The 18,395-nt window shown below is 41.3% G+C and overlaps 3 protein-coding genes across 3 annotated transcripts; all 3 read left to right on the top strand.

Moving 5' to 3' along the window:
* Positions 1-863: 863 nt before the first annotated feature.
* On the top strand, positions 864-6,711 carry LOC311094831 (protocadherin beta-14-like; the record flags this gene model as incomplete). The annotated part of the gene is made up of 3 exons (XM_084133005.1): positions 864-3,398; positions 5,154-6,215; positions 6,685-6,711. Exons 1-3 carry the CDS (start codon positions 1,020-1,022, stop codon positions 6,709-6,711), a joined length of 3,468 nt encoding a protein of 1,155 aa, XP_083989131.1. The 5' UTR covers positions 864-1,019.
* LOC311095184 (protocadherin beta-15-like) lies at positions 6,557-12,105 on the top strand. Its single transcript, XM_084133583.1, has 2 exons — positions 6,557-9,126; positions 10,970-12,105. Exons 1-2 carry the CDS (start codon positions 6,727-6,729, stop codon positions 12,047-12,049), a joined length of 3,480 nt encoding a protein of 1,159 aa, XP_083989709.1. The 5' UTR covers positions 6,557-6,726; the 3' UTR covers positions 12,050-12,105.
* Positions 12,106-12,468: 363 nt separating this feature from the next.
* On the top strand, positions 12,469-18,336 carry LOC311094830 (protocadherin beta-16-like; the record flags this gene model as incomplete). Its single annotated transcript, XM_084133004.1, has 4 exons — positions 12,469-14,988; positions 16,872-17,933; positions 18,003-18,070; positions 18,306-18,336. The coding sequence occupies exons 1-4, from the start codon at positions 12,592-12,594 to the stop codon at positions 18,334-18,336; spliced, it is 3,558 nt and encodes a 1,185-aa protein (XP_083989130.1). The 5' UTR covers positions 12,469-12,591.
* Between the last annotated feature and the right edge of the window lie 59 nt (positions 18,337-18,395).

Raw genomic sequence — 18,395 nt, 5'->3', positions numbered from 1 at the left:
TTATAAGGATTAAAACCCTTAGATCTCTTTTTGATGTGTGAAAATGTTCAAATCTCCAGGGAGCCTGTATTCAGACTGACTTCTGTTCCTGAGAGAGAGAGAGAGAGAGAGAGAGAGAGTGTTATTTTTGCCAAAGTTTATTTTATTACAGTCTAAATTAGTTATTTGTTTACTGCAAGCATGACTATCTTAGTCTTTGTCTATTTGTTTATTTGACAGGAATGATTCAGAATAACATCATTTCATCAGATTTCATGCAGCACAGGCTTGTACCTAATTTTACAGCGATGCTTTTTTTTCTTTTTTTTTTATCCAACAATGCATTTCAATATCCAAATGTAATGGATTTGATAGCTAATTGGAAAGACAGTCATGCTTGCAGTAACCAATTCATCTAACTTAGACTAATAAATTACACTTTGCAAAAAAGAGAGTAGCTGGATAGCCTCTGCTGCATGAAATCTGATGTAATAATGGTATTCTGTATCATTCTTGTCAAATAAATACACATATAATAAATAAAATAAATATATAGGCCTATATAACAAGTATCTTATATAAATATATTCAGCAATGAAATACAGAAAGGGCAAATAAAGAGAAGCACACACACACACACACAGATAGAGAGCGAGAGACAGAGATAAAATTGTGATAGGGTTAAATATAGAGATCGTTTTCACTCATGAACGATATAAAACTATCAAAAGATCATCAAAAGCGTCTCTTCTATGTATTACCTTCATCTAGTAAATATACAGCTCCTGTCTCTGTCTCAGCGTGTCGCTGTTGGCCAGTAAATCACACACAGACTTCATTTAAAGGGACGTTGCCATATTCCAGAATCCTGGTACTGAGAACAGCATCCTTTTCAGTGAGACCGTTTTTAAACGATTACAGGATTTTTTTTTTTTAAAAAGCAGACTGAACAAGAGAGGCATTTTAAGGAGCAGCACGACTAGTAACTCCATCTGACTGATCTTTTCTTAGTGATTTTGTGTCTTCTGCTGGAAGTGATAATGAAGCCAGTTAGAAGGTTGGTCGCGTTTTTCTTTGTACTTTGGGCGACATGGGAAACTGCTTTGTCTGTGACGCGCTATTCTATCCCGGAGGAGATGGAGCGCGGGTCTGTCGTTGCAAATCTGGCTGCTGATTTGGGGCTGGATGTTAGTGGACTTGCACAGCGAGAGGTAAAACTTGATATTTTCCATAACAAAAAATATCTTGATGTTAATAAAAGGACTGGCGAGCTATTTATTGTTGAGAAAATGGACCGGGAATCTCTTTGTAATACGAAAACTATGACGTGCTTCTTAAAATTAGACCTAATAATTGAAAGCCCATTGCGTATTTTCAATATTGAATTGGGCATCACAGACATTAACGATAACGCTCCTCATTTCCGAAGAGACAGGATTGAATTAGATGTCTCAGAGTCCGCGTCACCGGGAGAAAGATTCTCTTTGCCCAATGCGTTTGACCCAGACGTTGGTGCCAATACAGTCAACACCTATAAATTAAGTGAAAGCGAACATTTTACTGTTGATATACATTCTGGAAGCGATGGCACAAAATATGTCGATTTGGTCCTCATGAAGTCTTTAGACAGAGAAGAGAAGGCTGTTCATAATCTGATTCTCACTGCAATTGATGGCGGAGTCCCTGCGCGCTCTGGCACAGCTAATATTATTGTGCGCGTGCAAGATACAAATGACAACGCCCCTCAGTTTGATCAAGCAGTTTACACTCTGAATATAAGCGAAAATTCTCCAGCTGGCACTGTTGTTATTAAATTAAACGCTACTGATGCTGATGAAGGCCCAAACGCTGACCTTACATACTCATTTACGCTTTATACTTCTGAGAAAACGCAGGAGATGTTCTCGTTGAATTCAAATACTGGCGAAATAGCAGTTCAGGGCACAATTGATTATGAAGATATGAAAATATATGAGATGTTCGTTGAGGCTAAAGACAATGGCCCCGTTCCACTCTCCGGTCAATGCAGAGTTACTGTGTACGTTAAAGATATGAACGATAACTATCCCGAGATAACCATAAAATCCCTTAAAAACACAGTGGACGAAAACATCCCAGTCGGCTCTGTTATAGCTCTGGTGGGTGTTAGTGACAGAGACACTGAAGATAACGGTAAGGTAAATCTTACAATGAACAAGTCCTTACCGTTTATTTTAAACAAGTCCTCTGACTACCTGTACGAGTTATTGGTGTCAGAAACGTTAGATCGTGAAAAGGTCCCAGAATATGAGATCATGCTGGTTGTGACCGATGAAGGGAATCCTCCCTTATCTGATAATGAAACTATAACGGTGCATTTACTAGATGTCAATGATAACGCACCGCAGTTCCCACAGACATTCTACACGATACCTGTAATGGAGAATAACGCGCCTGGAGCTTCACTGAGCTCTTTAACTGCTATAGACCCAGATCTCCATGAAAATCAGTATCTGGTTTATTTTATAATAGAGAAGGAAATAGTGAACACCTCCATGTCCATGCTGTTCTCCATTAACCCAGAGAACGGTAATCTTTACGCGCTAAAGACGTTTGACTATGAGATAGAGAAGGAGTTTCTTTTCCACATCGAGGCCAGAGACTCTGGTGTTCCTCCGCTCAGCAGTAACGTGACCGTTCACATTATTATCATGGATCAGAACGACAACACACCGCTTATAGTGTCTCCATGGCGCGCGCACGGCTCAGAGGTGAAGGAAAAGATCCCGAGATCCACAGATAAAGGAACTCTGATAGCCAAAGTCATCGCCATAGACTCTGATTCAGTGCACAACTCTCGAATCACGTACCAGTTCCTCCAGAACACCGACGCCACGTTATTCAGCTTGGATCAATACAACGGAGAGATCCGGACCATGAGAATGTTCAGTTACAGAGACTCGCGAGACCAGCGGCTGGTGGTGATCGCCAAAGACAACGGAGAGCCCGCGCTCTCTGCTACAGTCACCATCAAACTGTCCACGGTGGAGACCGCCCTCAAAACCTATACTGAGGTGCCTTTGGAATATGACATCTTCTCAGATCTAAACCTGTATCTGGTGATCGGACTGGGCTCTGTGTCATTTCTTTTACTCATCACTATACTGGTGACCATCGTGCTGAAGTGTCAGAAAGCGAAGCCCAGCAAAGCGGCTCCTCCGTGCAGGAACAGTGTGATCAGCGAGAGGAACTCGACCATCGCGGATTCCACTCTGGTCTCCAACGATGCCTACTGGTACAGTTTATTTCTAGCAGAGACGAGGAAAGGAAAGCTGGTGGTCAGACAGCCTGTGCCAAAGGGAGCGAGATACATCGTGTCCAGTTTACCGAGGAGCACAGGAGTGACCGAGACCAGCGACTCAGCCGCTTCTACTCTACAGGTAAGACAATAAACTATATTATAAAAATATAACAGAAAATATAATCATGCTATGTATGAATACTATTTAATTCAAGGTGACAAATGATGGCTCAAACAAAACAAATATGGTATGAATGATACATTATTTATTTCCCAACAACAATATTCTATTCATTCTTTATTGTAAAATAAATCAGCTGAGTTGGTTTTATATGAAACGTGCTGTTTTTACATCGTGCACAAAGTGTCGCTGTTGTCTAGCAATACACAACATGGAAATGACTTACTGGTCGCCATAATGTAACGTCACAGTCTACAGCTATAGTGTGTGATCATCTCTCCTTCCTCTCTTTGTACGCCTCTTTGTTCCTCAGTCCTTCATTTACAATTTCGTTTACGTGGTTGGATTATTACTGGACTTGTATATTGAATAAAAATGGCACCGTGTATGGACACACACAAATGGAAAAGGTATGTTTTGTTATTCCTGATCATCTTTTCCGTATTGAACTCGGGATTTGCTGTTACTCACTACTCTATTCCCGAGGAAATGGAGGTAGAATCTGTTGTTGCAAATTTGGCCGCTGATCTTGGTTTGGATGTACAGAGTCTGACAAAACGCAAGATGCGCTTAGATGTGATAGCAAATAAAAAATATCTGGATATAAATAAAGAAACAGGAGAGCTGTTTATCGTCGAAAGAATAGACAGAGAATATCTCTGCCCATCCAAAACTACAAATTCTTGTTTTCTGAAGCTCGATGCTACAATCGAAAACCCAATTAGAATGTTTAACATTGAATTAGAAATATTAGATATCAACGACAATGCACCCCACTTTCGACGAGATGTTATGCATTTAGACATTTCAGAATCGACACCAGCCGGAGAGCGTTTCTCACTCAACAATGCAGTGGACGCCGACATTGGATCTAATTCAATTAAGACTTACTATCTTAGTGAAAGCGAGCATTTTACTATAGAAATACAGTCTGGTCGAGATGGATCTAAACTAGCTGATTTAGTGCTGAAAAAAGCGTTAGATCGCGAAGAGAAAGCAGTTCATAATCTGATCCTCACTGCTGTGGATGGCGGAGTCCCCGCGCGCTCTGGTACAGCTAACATTATTGTCCAAGTGTTGGACACAAACGACAACGCCCCTCAATTCGATAAAGACAGTTATACTGTGCATTTAAGTGAAAATTCTCCAATAGAAAGTCTTGTTGTTAAACTCAACGCAACGGATTTAGATGAAGGCCAAAATTCTGAAATAATATACACATTTAGTTTATATACATCTGAGAAGACACAAGATACGTTTAAATTGAATTCAGAAACGGGTGAAATTCGAGTTAAAGAGATGATTAATTATGAAGATTTCAAAATCTATGATATGGAGATAATAGCCACCGATAAGGGATCTAATAGTCTCTCTGGAAAATGTAAATTAACCATTTTGATCACAGATATGAACGATAATCATCCTGAAATTTCAATTAAATCATTTTCTGGCCCAATAAAAGAGGATGTGCCTGTAAATACAGTAATTGCAGTTGTTAGTGTGAGTGATAAAGACTCAGGAGAAAATGGACAGGTAGATATTCATATTTCTGATGATTTACCTTTTGCGCTTAAAGAATCATCCGATAATTATTATGAATTATTAATTTCAGAACCGTTAGACCGTGAAAAGGTTGCAGAATATGACATCACTATTACCGTCACTGACAGGGGCAACCCGCCGTTATCTGATAATGAAACTATAACTTTAGAGCTACTGGACGTTAATGACAATGTTCCTCAGTTCCCACAGACATTCTACACGATACCTGTAATGGAGAATAACGCGCCTGGAGCTTCACTGAGCTCTTTAACTGCTATAGACCCAGATCTCCATGAAAATCAGTATCTAGTTTATTTTATAATAGAGAAGGAAATAGTGAACACCTCCATGTCCATGCTGTTCTCCATTAACCCAGAGAACGGTAATCTTTACGCGCTAAAGACATTTGACTATGAGATAGAGAAGGAGTTTCTTTTCCACATCGAGGCCAGAGACTCTGGTGTTCCTCCGCTCAGCAGTAACGTGACCGTTCACATTATTATCATGGATCAGAACGACAACACGCCGCTTATAGTGTCTCCATGGCGCGCGCACGGCTCGGAGGTGAAGGAAAAGATCCCGAGATCCACCGATAAAGGAACTCTGATAGCCAAAGTCATCGCCATAGACTCTGATTCAGTGCACAACTCTCGAATCACGTACCAGTTCCTCCAGAACACCGACGCCACGTTATTCAGCTTGGATCAATACAATGGAGAGATCCGGACCATGAGAATGTTCAGTTACAGAGACTCGCGAGACCAGCGGCTGGTGGTGATCGCCAAAGACAACGGAGAGCCCGCGCTCTCTGCTACAGTCACCATCAAACTGTCCACGGTGGAGACCGCCCTCAAAACCTATACTGAGGTGCCTTTGGAATATGACATCTTCTCAGATCTAAACCTGTATCTGGTGATCGGACTGGGCTCTGTGTCATTTCTTTTACTCATCACTATACTGGTGACCATCGTGCTGAAGTGTCAGAAAGCGAAGCCCAGCAAAGCGGCTCCTCCGTGCAGGAACAGTGTGATCAGCGAGAGGAACTCGACCATCGCGGATTCCACTCTGGTTTCCAACGATGCCTACTGGTACAGTTTATTTCTAGCAGAGACGAGAAAAGGAAAGCTGGTGGTCAGACAGCCTGTGCCAAAGGGAGCGAGATACATCGTGTCCAGTTTACCGAGGAGCACAGGAGTGACCGAGACCAGCGACTCAGCCGCTTCTACTCTACAGGTAAGATCACATATTACAACTTATTTTTTTAATACTGTTTTCACATGCATTATTACTTATGAAGCACACTTTCTGAGGTAAGAATATTTAAATAATTGTACTTTTATTTTTGAAACTATGTAAACAATAGATTATAAAAAATATAGGCCTAGATAAATTAATAGATTGTCAGTGTTAGTGTATATTTTAACAACCTGTGCACAATTTTTGAGGCACCTCACTGTGTGTGCGCAAAGTGGCGCTGTGGTTTCACAAATTATATCTCACAAAGTATAGGCTGTCATTGCGAGCGTAATTTCAACGTCATTATCACAGCTGGCCATTTTGGGACGAACCCCTGTTTTGTGCGTCTCTGGTTTTAAACAAAATATTGCGGTGTACATCGAGGAAACTTTTCGTCTTTTATCCCTTTTTTAACAGTTCTTTCTGCATCTCATTTTTGGAGTCAAATCCAATGCTTTGTTGCTAGATGAACTGCTTTGTCCTTGCATCATAATCACTTGATCAGACAATGGATTCTGATTTGAACGCCTGGTCATGGAGGAGGTATGTCTCGCTGTTTTTTCTTCTATCAGAGGTTTTTCATTTGGCTCTGGCTGTTACACATTATTCTGTTCCAGAGGAGATGGAAGTAGGATCTGTCGTGGCAAATTTAGCCACTGATTTGGGGCTTGACCTGCAGACTTTGATTAAACGAAACGTCCGTTTAGATGTGATCGCTAATAAGAAATACCTCGCCATAAACAAAGAAAGAGGTGAGCTGTACATACAAGAGAAGATTGATCGTGAATATCTGTGTCCTGCAAAAACGACTACGACTTGTTTTTTAAAAATGGAAGTTATTGTCGAGAACCCTGTGCGAATATTTTACATAGAGCTAGAAATCACTGACATAAATGATAATAACCCTAATTTTAGACGAGACACAATACATTTAGATATCACTGAATCTACGCCAGCAGGTGAGCGATTTTCTGTCAGTAATGCGGTGGATTCTGATGTCGGTTCCAACTCGGTTAAAACCTATTATCTAAGCAAAAATGAGCACTTTGACATTGAAATTCAGTCGGGGAGGGACGGTTCCAAATTTGCAGACTTAATTTTAAAAAAGGCTCTAGATCGTGAAACCCAAGCTGTTCATAATCTGGTACTGACAGCAGTGGATGGCGGAGTGCCTGCGCGTTCAGGCACGGCCAGTATCATCGTTCGGGTGTTGGATGCAAATGACAACGCCCCTAAATTTGATCAAGAGAGCTACGTCATTAATTTAACTGAAAACTCACCCATAGGGAGCCTAGTCGTTAAATTAAATGCAACAGATCTAGATGAGGGTTCTAACGCCGACCTTGTGTATTCATTTAGTCTGTATACATCTGAGAAGACACAGAAAGCATTCAGTTTAAATCCTGAGAGTGGTGAAATTAGAGTGAAAGAGATGGTTAATTATGAAGACTTTCGAATTTACGATATGGAAGTTATAGCATCAGATAAAGGAACTCATCCATTATCCAGCCAATGTAAATTATCCATTATAATTACAGACATGAATGATAATCATCCTGAAATTTCTATAAAATCATTCACAAGTCCAGTTAAAGAGGATGTACCTGTAAATACAGTAATTGCAGTTGTTAGTGTGAGTGATAAAGACTCAGGAGAAAATGGACAGGTAGATATTCATATTTCTGATGATTTGCCTTTTGCGCTTAAAGAATCATCTGATAATTATTATGAATTATTAATTTCAGAACCGTTAGATCGTGAAAAGGTTGCAGAATATGACATCACTATTACCGTCACTGACAGGGGCAACCCGCCGTTATCTGATAATGAAACTATAACTTTAGAGCTACTGGACGTTAATGACAATGTTCCTCAGTTCCCACAGACATTCTACACGATACCTGTAATGGAGAATAACGCGCCTGGAGCTTCACTGAGCTCTTTAACTGCTATAGACCCAGATCTCCATGAAAATCAGTATCTAGTTTATTTTATAATAGAGAAGGAAATAGTGAACACCTCCATGTCCATGCTGTTCTCCATTAACCCAGAGAACGGTAATCTTTACGCGCTAAAGACGTTTGACTATGAGATAGAGAAGGAGTTTCTTTTCCACATCGAGGCCAGAGACTCTGGTGTTCCTCCGCTCAGCAGTAACGTGACCGTTCACATTATTATCATGGATCAGAACGACAACACACCGCTTATAGTGTCTCCATGGCGCGCGCACGGCTCAGAGGTGAAGGAAAAGATCCCGAGATCCACTGATAAAGGAACTCTGATAGCCAAAGTCATCGCCATAGACTCTGATTCAGTGCACAACTCTCGAATCACGTACCAGTTCCTCCAGAACACTGACGCCACGTTATTCAGCTTGGATCAATACAACGGAGAGATCCGGACCATGAGAATGTTCAGTTACAGAGACTCGCGAGACCAGCGGCTGGTGGTGATCGCCAAAGACAACGGAGAGCCCGCGCTCTCTGCTACAGTCACCATCAAACTGTCCACGGTGGAGACCGCCCTCAAAACCTATACTGAGGTGCCTTTGGAATATGACATCTTCTCAGACCTAAACCTGTATCTGGTGATCGGACTGGGCTCTGTGTCATTTCTTTTACTCATCACTATACTGGTGACCATCGTGCTGAAGTGTCAGAAAGCGAAGCCCAGCAAAGCAGCTCCTCCGTGCAGGAACAGTGTGATCAGCGAGAGGAACTCGACCATCGCGGATTCCACTCTGGTCTCCAACGATGCCTACTGGTACAGTTTATTTCTAGCAGAGACGAGGAAAGGAAAGCTGGTGGTCAGACAGCCTGTGCCAAAGGGAGCGAGATACATCGTGTCCAGTTTACCGAGGAGCACAGGAGTGACCGAGACCAGCGACTCAGCCGCTTCTACTCTACAGGTAAGAAAAAAAAGTACCCCCCTCTTTTTTTCTTTTTCTTTTTTTGCTTCTGTTTGGGCTTTTAGACAAAATGTTTATGTTGTGAAAATAATTTCCCTTCTTGGTTTATTTGATCTCATTCAAATGCCAATGAATACTGTACTTTGACAGTGTTGTGACTTGATATAAAATCTATAGCTGTTTAACATCTCGTGAAACCGGTTTTATTTGATATATTGCGTTTTTCAGAGTATTTATTTTAACACTAAAATTACTCTTTATATGTGCCACACAAACCAATGCGCGCAGCGTCGCTGTTCTCCATCAAAACGACTCCTCTGCGTTTATATTTCATTACAGCCAATGCTGGTGACGTATCTGCTTTGTTGGCAGAGCTGTATGCTCTCTGCTTTCATGAACACCGCGAAACGGCTTGTTCTGCTTCCTGATGATCAAAACGTTATATTCGTAACTGCATTATATTTGTTTTACATTTCATAATCACTGGAATATAACTCGAATGAAAAAAATGGAATCTCGAATGAAAAGCAAGGCATTGAAAAGGTACGTGTTCGTCATCATTTTAATCTCTCTGTTAAATACAGCATCTTCTGTTACTCATTATTCTATACCTGAAGAATTGGATGAGGGATCTATAGTGGCTAATTTGGCAACGGATCTGGGATTGGATGTTAAAACATTGAGCAGACGCAAGATTCGTCTCGACACTCTAGCAAATAAAAAATATCTGGATATTAACAAAGAAACGGGAGAGCTGTTCATTGTGGAGAGAATCGACCGTGAACACATTTGCACAACCAAGTCAGGAACAACGTGTGTTCTTAAACTGGATGCCACAATCGAAAACCCTGTACGAATGTTTAACATTGAGCTAGAAATTGTTGATATTAACGACAATGCTCCTCATTTTAGAAGGGACACGATGCATTTGGACATTTCAGAGTCAACGCCTGTGGGAGAACGATTCTCTTTAAACAATGCTGTGGATCCTGATATCGGCGTAAATTCAATTAAAACATACTATCTCAGCGAAAGCGATCATTTTTCAATCGAGATTCAGTCCGGGCGGGATGGATCGAAATTCGCTGATTTGATTCTTAAAAAAGCTTTGGATAGAGAACAACATGCCATACACAATCTGATCCTCACTGCTGTGGATGGAGGAGTCCCCGCGCGCTCTGGCACGGCTAGCATTATTGTGCGCGTTCTGGACACGAATGACAACGCCCCTCAATTCGATAAAGACAGTTATACTATAAATCTAACAGAAAACTCTCCTATTGGAAGTCTTGTAGTGAAATTAAACGCCACAGATAAAGACGAGGGCTCAAATTCAGATGTACTTTACTCTTATAGTTTGTATACATCAGAGAAAACGCAGCAAACATTCAGTCTGAATCCTAACAATGGTGAAATCAGAGTGAAAGAAATGATTAATTATGAGGATTTCAGGATCTATGATATGGAAATCATAGCAACAGATAAAGCAGCTAATAGTCTTTCTGGAAAGTGTAAAGTAAAGATATTAATCACAGATATGAATGATAATCATCCTGAAATTTCTATAAAATCATTCACAAGTCCAGTTAAAGAAGATGTGCCTGTAAATACAGTAATTGCAGTTGTTAGTGTGAGTGATAAAGACTCAGGAGAAAATGGACAGGTAGATATTCATATTTCTGATGATTTGCCTTTTGCGCTTAAAGAATCATCTGATAATTATTATGAATTATTAATTTCAGAACCGTTAGACCGTGAAAAGGTTGCAGAATATGACATCACTATTACCGTCACTGACAGGGGTAACCCGCCGTTATCTGATAATGAAACTATAACTTTAGAGCTACTGGACGTTAATGACAATGTTCCTCAGTTCCCACAGACATTGTACACGATACCTGTAATGGAGAATAACGCGCCTGGAGCTTCACTGAGCTCTTTAACTGCTATAGACCCAGATCTCCATGAAAATCAGTATCTAGTTTATTTTATAATAGAGAAGGAAATAGTGAACACCTCCATGTCCATGCTGTTCTCCATTAACCCAGAGAACGGTAATCTTTACGCGCTAAAGACGTTTGACTATGAGATAGAGAAGGAGTTTCTTTTCCACATCGAGGCCAGAGACTCTGGTGTTCCTCCGCTCAGCAGTAACGTGACCGTTCACATTATTATCATGGATCAGAACGACAACACACCGCTTATAGTGTCTCCATGGCGCGCGCACGGCTCGGAGGTGAAGGAAAAGATCCCGAGATCCACAGATAAAGGAACTCTGATAGCCAAAGTCATCGCCATAGACTCTGATTCAGTGCACAACTCTCGAATCACGTACCAGTTCCTCCAGAACACCGACGCCACGTTATTCAGCTTGGATCAATACAACGGAGAGATCCGGACCATGAGAATGTTCAGTTACAGAGACTCGCGAGACCAGCGGCTGGTGGTGATCGCCAAAGACAACGGAGAGCCCGCGCTCTCTGCTACAGTCACCATCAAACTGTCCACGGTGGAGACCGCCCTCAAAACCTATACTGAGGTGCCTTTGGAATATGACATCTTCTCAGATCTAAACCTGTATCTGGTGATCGGACTGGGCTCTGTGTCATTTCTTTTACTCATCACTATACTGGTGACCATCGTGCTGAAGTGTCAGAAAGCGAAGCCCAGCAAAGCGGCTCCTCCGTGCAGGAACAGTGTGATCAGCGAGAGGAACTCGACCATCGCGGATTCCACTCTGGTCTCCAACGATGCCTACTGGTACAGTTTATTTCTAGCAGAGACGAGGAAAGGAAAGCTGGTGGTCAGACAGCCTGTGCCAAAGGGAGCGAGATACATCGTGTCCAGTTTACCGAGGAGCACAGGAGTGACCGAGACCAGCGACTCAGCCGCTTCTACTCTACAGGTAAGACAATCCACGTGAATAATCAAAGAGAGATTTACATAACGTTTCACGCACAATTTCTTTTCAGATTTTTAGAGAAGAGGTGGTGCATGCGCCCCTGTACAGCATTCTTCTTTTTTCTCAGGTTGAGAAAATGTCAGAGTATTTTTTTTCTATATATTTTAATTCATTTAATTTCTTCTCAATGATCAATATTTGTTTTACAAAGTCTGTTTTTTCTTCTTCTTTTGCTTGTGTTATTTTGAGGCTTATTATCACACATTTTCTCGGGAATCTAAAACAGAAAAATCATAATAAAATAGAAATAACGCGTAAAATAAAAGAATACTTCTTGGACTCAAGGCTGTTCTCTTCTTATTGTGTATGTTCAGGCCAAACTCACTGAGCGTCGCTGTTCTCTAAGAAAACGTTGGTCATATTTATCACATTCGCCATGACAGATTTCCACAGGCGGAAATCGCACAAAGGAGCGCGCCATGACAAGAGCTTCGTAGTGTGTCCTATTCGTTTCCCGATCATTTCATTATCGCAAGGAATACAAATATTTCAAACGCTGCAGAATGGAGGGATTGGTAAAGTCACAGTTTTGGAGGTATGTAATGGTCCTTCTGTTTTTCTCCGCTATTTTGGACTCAGCGTCCTCTGTTACGCACTATTCTATCCCAGAAGAAATGGAGGAAGGCTCTGTTGTGGCTAATTTAGCCTCAGATTTGGGACTGGACGTGAAAACACTGAGCAGACGAAAAATGCGGCTTGATATTATATCTAACAAAAAATATCTCGATGTTAACAAAGAAACAGGAGAACTCTACATTTTAGAAAAGATGGATAGAGAATATCTCTGTGTATCAAAAACAGCAACAACATGTTTTATCAAAATGGAAGTGATACTCGAGAATCCTGTTCGCATATTTAACATTGAAATTGAAATTGTGGATATAAATGATAATACTCCTCAGTTTCGGAGAGATACGATCCATCTGGATATATCAGAATCTACAGCAGCCGGAGAGAGATTCTCACTCAGTAATGCGGTGGATCCTGATATTGGCTCGAATTCGATAAAAACGTATTATTTGAGTGAGAGCCAACATTTTGACATCGAATTACAGACAGGGAGGGACGGATCAAAATTTGCTGATTTGATCCTAAAAAAGCCTTTAGACAGAGAAGAACAAGCTTCACATAATCTGATCCTCACTGCTGTGGATGGAGGAGTCCCCGCGCGCTCTGGCACGGCTAGCATTATTGTGCGCGTTCTGGACACGAATGACAACGCCCCTCAATTCGATAAAGACAGTTATACTATAAATCTAACAGAAAACTCTCCTATTGGAAGTCTTGTAGTGAAATTAAACGCCACAGATAAAGACGAGGGCTCAAATTCAGATTTACTTTACTCTTATAGTTTGTATACATCAGAGAAAACGCAGCAAACATTCAGTCTGAATCCTAACAATGGTGAAATCAGAGTGAAAGAAATGATTAATTATGAGGATTTCAGGATCTATGATATGGAAATTATAGCAACAGATAAAGCAGCTAATAGTCTTTCTGGAAAGTGCAAAGTAAAGATATTAATCACAGATATGAATGATAATCATCCTGAAATTTCTATAAAATCATTCACAAGTCCAGTTAAAGAGGATGTACCTGTAAATACAGTAATTGCAGTTGTTAGTGTGAGTGATAAAGACTCAGGAGAAAATGGACAGGTATATATTCATATTTCTGATGATTTACCTTTTGCGCTTAAAGAATCATCTGATAATTATTATGAATTATTAATTTCAGAACCGTTAGACCGTGAAAAGGTTGCAGAATATGACATCACTATTACCGTCACTGACAGGGGCAACCCGCCGTTATCTGATAATGAAACTATAACTTTAGAGCTACTGGACGTTAATGACAATGTTCCTCAGTTCCCACAGACATTCTACACGATACCTGTAATGGAGAATAACGCGCCTGGAGCTTCACTGAGCTCTTTAACTGCTAAAGACCCAGATCTCCATGAAAATCAGTATCTAGTTTATTTTATAATAGAGAAGGAAATAGTGAACACCTCCATGTCCATGCTGTTCTCCATTAACCCAGAGAACGGCAATCTTTACGCACTAAAGACGTTTGACTATGAGATAGAGAAGGAGTTTCTTTTCCACATCGAGGCCAGAGACTCTGGTGTTCCTCCGCTCAGCAGTAACGTTACCGTTCACATTATTATCATGGATCAGAACGACAACACACCGCTCATAGTGTCTCCATGGCGCGCGCACGGCTCGGAGGTGAAGGAAAAGATCCCGAGATCCACTGATAAAGGAACTCTGATAGCCAAAGTCATCGCCATAGACTCTGATTCAGTGCACAACTCTCGAATCACGTACCAGTTCCTCCAGAACACCGACGCCACGTTATTCAGCTTGGATCAATACAACGGAGAGATCCGGACCATGAGAATGTTCAGTTACAGAGACTCGCGAGACCAGCGGCTGGTGGTGATCGCCAAAGACAACGGAGAGCCCGCGCTCTCTGCTACAGTCACCATCAAACTGTCCACGGTGGAGACCGCCCTCAAAACCTATACTGAGGTGCCTTTGGAATATGACATCTTCTCAGATCTAAACCTGTATCTGGTGATCGGACTGGGCTCTGTGTCATTTCTTTTACTCATCACTATACTGGTGACCATCGTGCTGAAGTGTCAGAAAGCGAAGCCCAGCAAAGCGGCTCCTCCGTGCAGGAACAGTGTGATCAGCGAGAGGAACTCGACCATCGCCGATTCCACTCTGGTCTCCAACGATGCCTACTGGTACAGTTTATTTCTAGCAGAGACGAGGAAAGGAAAGCTGGTGGTCAGACAGCCTGTGCCAAAGGGAGCGAGATACATCGTGTCCAGTTTACCGAGGAGCACAGGAGTGACCGAGACCAGCGACTCAGCCGCTTCTACTCTACAGGTAAGACAATCCACGTGAATAATCAAAGAGAGATTTACATAACGTTTCACGCACAATTTCTTTTCAGATTTTTAGAGAAGAGGCGGTGCATGCGCCCCTGTACAGCATTCTTCTTTTTTCTCAGGTTGAGAAAATGTCAGAGTATTTTTTCCCTCATATTTTAATTAACTTAATTTAATTATCAATATTTGGTTTACAAAGTCTGTTTTTGTCCTTTGCATGTGTTATTTTGAGGCTTATTATCACACATTTTCTCGGGAATCTAAAGCAGAAAAATCATAATAAAATAGAAATAACGCGTAAAATAAAAGAATACTTCTTGCACTCAAGGCTGTTCTCTTCTTATTGTGTATGTTCAGGCCAAACTCACTGAGCGTCGCTGTTCTCTAAGAAAACGCTTTTGGTCATATTTATCACATTCGCCATGACAGATTTCCACAGGCGGAAATCGCACAAAGGAGCGCGCCATGACAAGAGCTTCGTAGTGTGTCCTATTCGTTTCCTGATTATTTTGTAGCGAGGAATTCAAATATTTCAAACGCTGCAGAATGGAGGGATTGGTAAAGTCACAGTTTTGGAGGTATGTAATGGTCCTTCTGTTTTTCTCCGCTATTTTGGACACCGCGTCCTCTGTTACGCACTATTCTATCCCAGAAGAAATGGAGGAAGGCTCTGTTGTGGCTAATTTAGCCTCAGATTTGGGACTGGACGTGAAAACACTGAGCAGACGAAAAATGAGGCTTGATATTATATCTAACAAAAAATATCTCGATGTCAACAAAGAAACAGGAGAACTCTACATTTTAGAAAAGATGGATAGAGAATATCTTTGTACAACAAAAACAGCAACAACATGTTTTATCAAAATGGAAGTGATACTCGAGAATCCTGTTCGCATATTTAACTTTGAAATTGAAATTGTGGATATAAATGATAATACTCCTCAGTTTCGCAGGGATACGATCCATCTGGATATATCAGAATCTACAGCAGCCGGAGAGAGATTCTCACTCAGTAATGCGGTGGATCCTGATATTGGCTCGAATTCGATAAAAACGTATTATTTGAGTGAGAGCCAACATTTCGACATTGAAATACAAACAGGGAGGGACGGTTCAAAATTTGCTGATTTGATTCTGAAAAAGCCTTTAGACAGAGAAGAACAAGCTTCACATAATCTGATCCTCACTGCTGTGGATGGAGGAGTCCCCGCGCGCTCTGGCACGGCTAGCATTATTGTGCGCGTTCTGGACACGAATGACAACGCCCCTCAATTCGATAAAGACAGTTATACTATAAATCTAACTGAAAACTCTCCTATTGGAAGTCTTGTAGTGAAATTAAACGCCACAGATAAAGACGAGGGCTCAAATTCAGATGTACTTTACTCTTATAGTTTGTATACATCAGAGAAAACGCAGCAAACATTCAGTCTGAATCCTAACAATGGTGAAATCAGAGTGAAAGAAATGATTAATTATGAGGATTTCAGGATCTATGATATGGAAATTATAGCAACAGATAAAGCAGCTAATACTCTCTCTGGAAAGTGCAAAGTAAAGATATTAATCACAGATATGAATGATAATCATCCTGAAATTTCCATAAAATCATTCACAAGTCCAGTTAAAGAGGATGTACCTGTAAATACAGTAATTGCAGTTGTTAGTGTGAGTGATAAAGACTCAGGAGAAAATGGACAGGTAGATATTCATATTTCTAATGATTTGCCTTTTGCGCTTAAAGAATCATCTGATAATTATTATGAATTATTAATTTCAGAACCGCTAGATCGTGAAAAGGTTGCAGAATATGACATCACTATTACCGTCACTGACAGGGGCAACCCGCCGTTATCTGATAATGAAACTATAACTTTAGAGCTACTGGACGTTAATGACAATGTTCCTCAGTTCCCACAGACATTCTACACGATACCTGTAATGGAGAATAACGCGCCTGGAGCTTCACTGAGCTCTTTAACTGCTATAGACCCAGATCTCCATGAAAATCAGTATCTAGTTTATTTTATAATAGAGAAGGAAATAGTGAACACCTCCATGTCCATGCTGTTCTCCATTAACCCAGAGAACGGTAATCTTTACGCGCTAAAGACGTTTGACTATGAGATAGAGAAGGAGTTTCTTTTCCACATCGAGGCCAGAGACTCTGGTGTTCCTCCGCTCAGCAGTAACGTGACCGTTCACATTATTATCATGGATCAGAACGACAACACACCGCTTATAGTGTCTCCATGGCGCGCGCACGGCTCGGAGGTGAAGGAAAAGATCCCGAGATCCACCGATAAAGGAACTCTGATAGCCAAAGTCATCGCCATAGACTCTGATTCAGTGCACAACTCTCGAATCACGTACCAGTTCCTCCAGAACACCGACGCCACGTTATTCAGCTTGGATCAATACAACGGAGAGATCCGGACCATGAGAATGTTCAGTTACAGAGACTCGCGAGACCAGCGGCTGGTGGTGATCGCCAAAGACAACGGAGAGCCCGCGCTCTCTGCTACAGTCACCATCAAACTGTCCACGGTGGAGACCGCCCTCAAAACCTATACTGAGGTGCCTTTGGAATATGACATCTTCTCAGATCTAAACCTGTATCTGGTGATCGGACTGGGCTCTGTGTCATTTCTTTTACTCATCACTATACTGGTGACCATCGTGCTGAAGTGTCAGAAAGCGAAGCCCAGCAAAGCGGCTCCTCCGTGCAGGAACAGTGTGATCAGCGAGAGGAACTCGACCATCGCGGATTCCACTCTGGTCTCCAACGATGCCTACTGGTACAGTTTATTTCTAGCAGAGACGAGGAAAGGAAAGCTGGTGGTCAGACAGCCTGTGCCAAAGGGAGCGCGATACATCGTGTCCAGTTTACCGAGGAGCACAGGAGTGACCGAGACCAGCGACTCAGCCGCTTCTACTCTACAGGTAAGACAATCCACGTGAATAATCAAAAAGAGATATTTTCATAACGTTTCACGCTCAATTTCCTCTCAGACTTGTAGAGAAGAGGCGGTGCATGCGCCCCTGTACATCATTCTTCTTGTTTCTCAGGTTGAGAAAATGTCAGAGTATTTTTTTTCTCTATATTTTAATTAATTTAATTTCTTCTCAATGATCAATATTTGTTTTACAAAGTCTGTTTTTTCTTATTCTTTTGCTTGTGTTATTTTGAGACTTATTATCACACATTTTCTTGGGAATCTAAAACAGAAAAATCATAATAAAATAAAAACAACGCGTAAACAGAATAATACTTCTTGCACACAAGGCTGTTCTCTTCTTATTGTGTATGTTCAGGTCAAACTCACTGAGCGTCGCTGTTCTCTAAGAAAACGCTTTTGGTCATATTTATCACATTCGCCATGACATATTTCCGGAAATCGCACA

This window comes from Abramis brama (assembly GCF_963993115.1).
Source record: "Abramis brama genome assembly, chromosome: 13".
Classification (NCBI taxonomy): Eukaryota; Metazoa; Chordata; class Actinopteri; order Cypriniformes; family Leuciscidae; genus Abramis; species Abramis brama.
The sequence above is the reverse complement of the archived record's forward strand: the minus strand, read 5'-3'. Positions and strand labels throughout refer to the sequence as shown.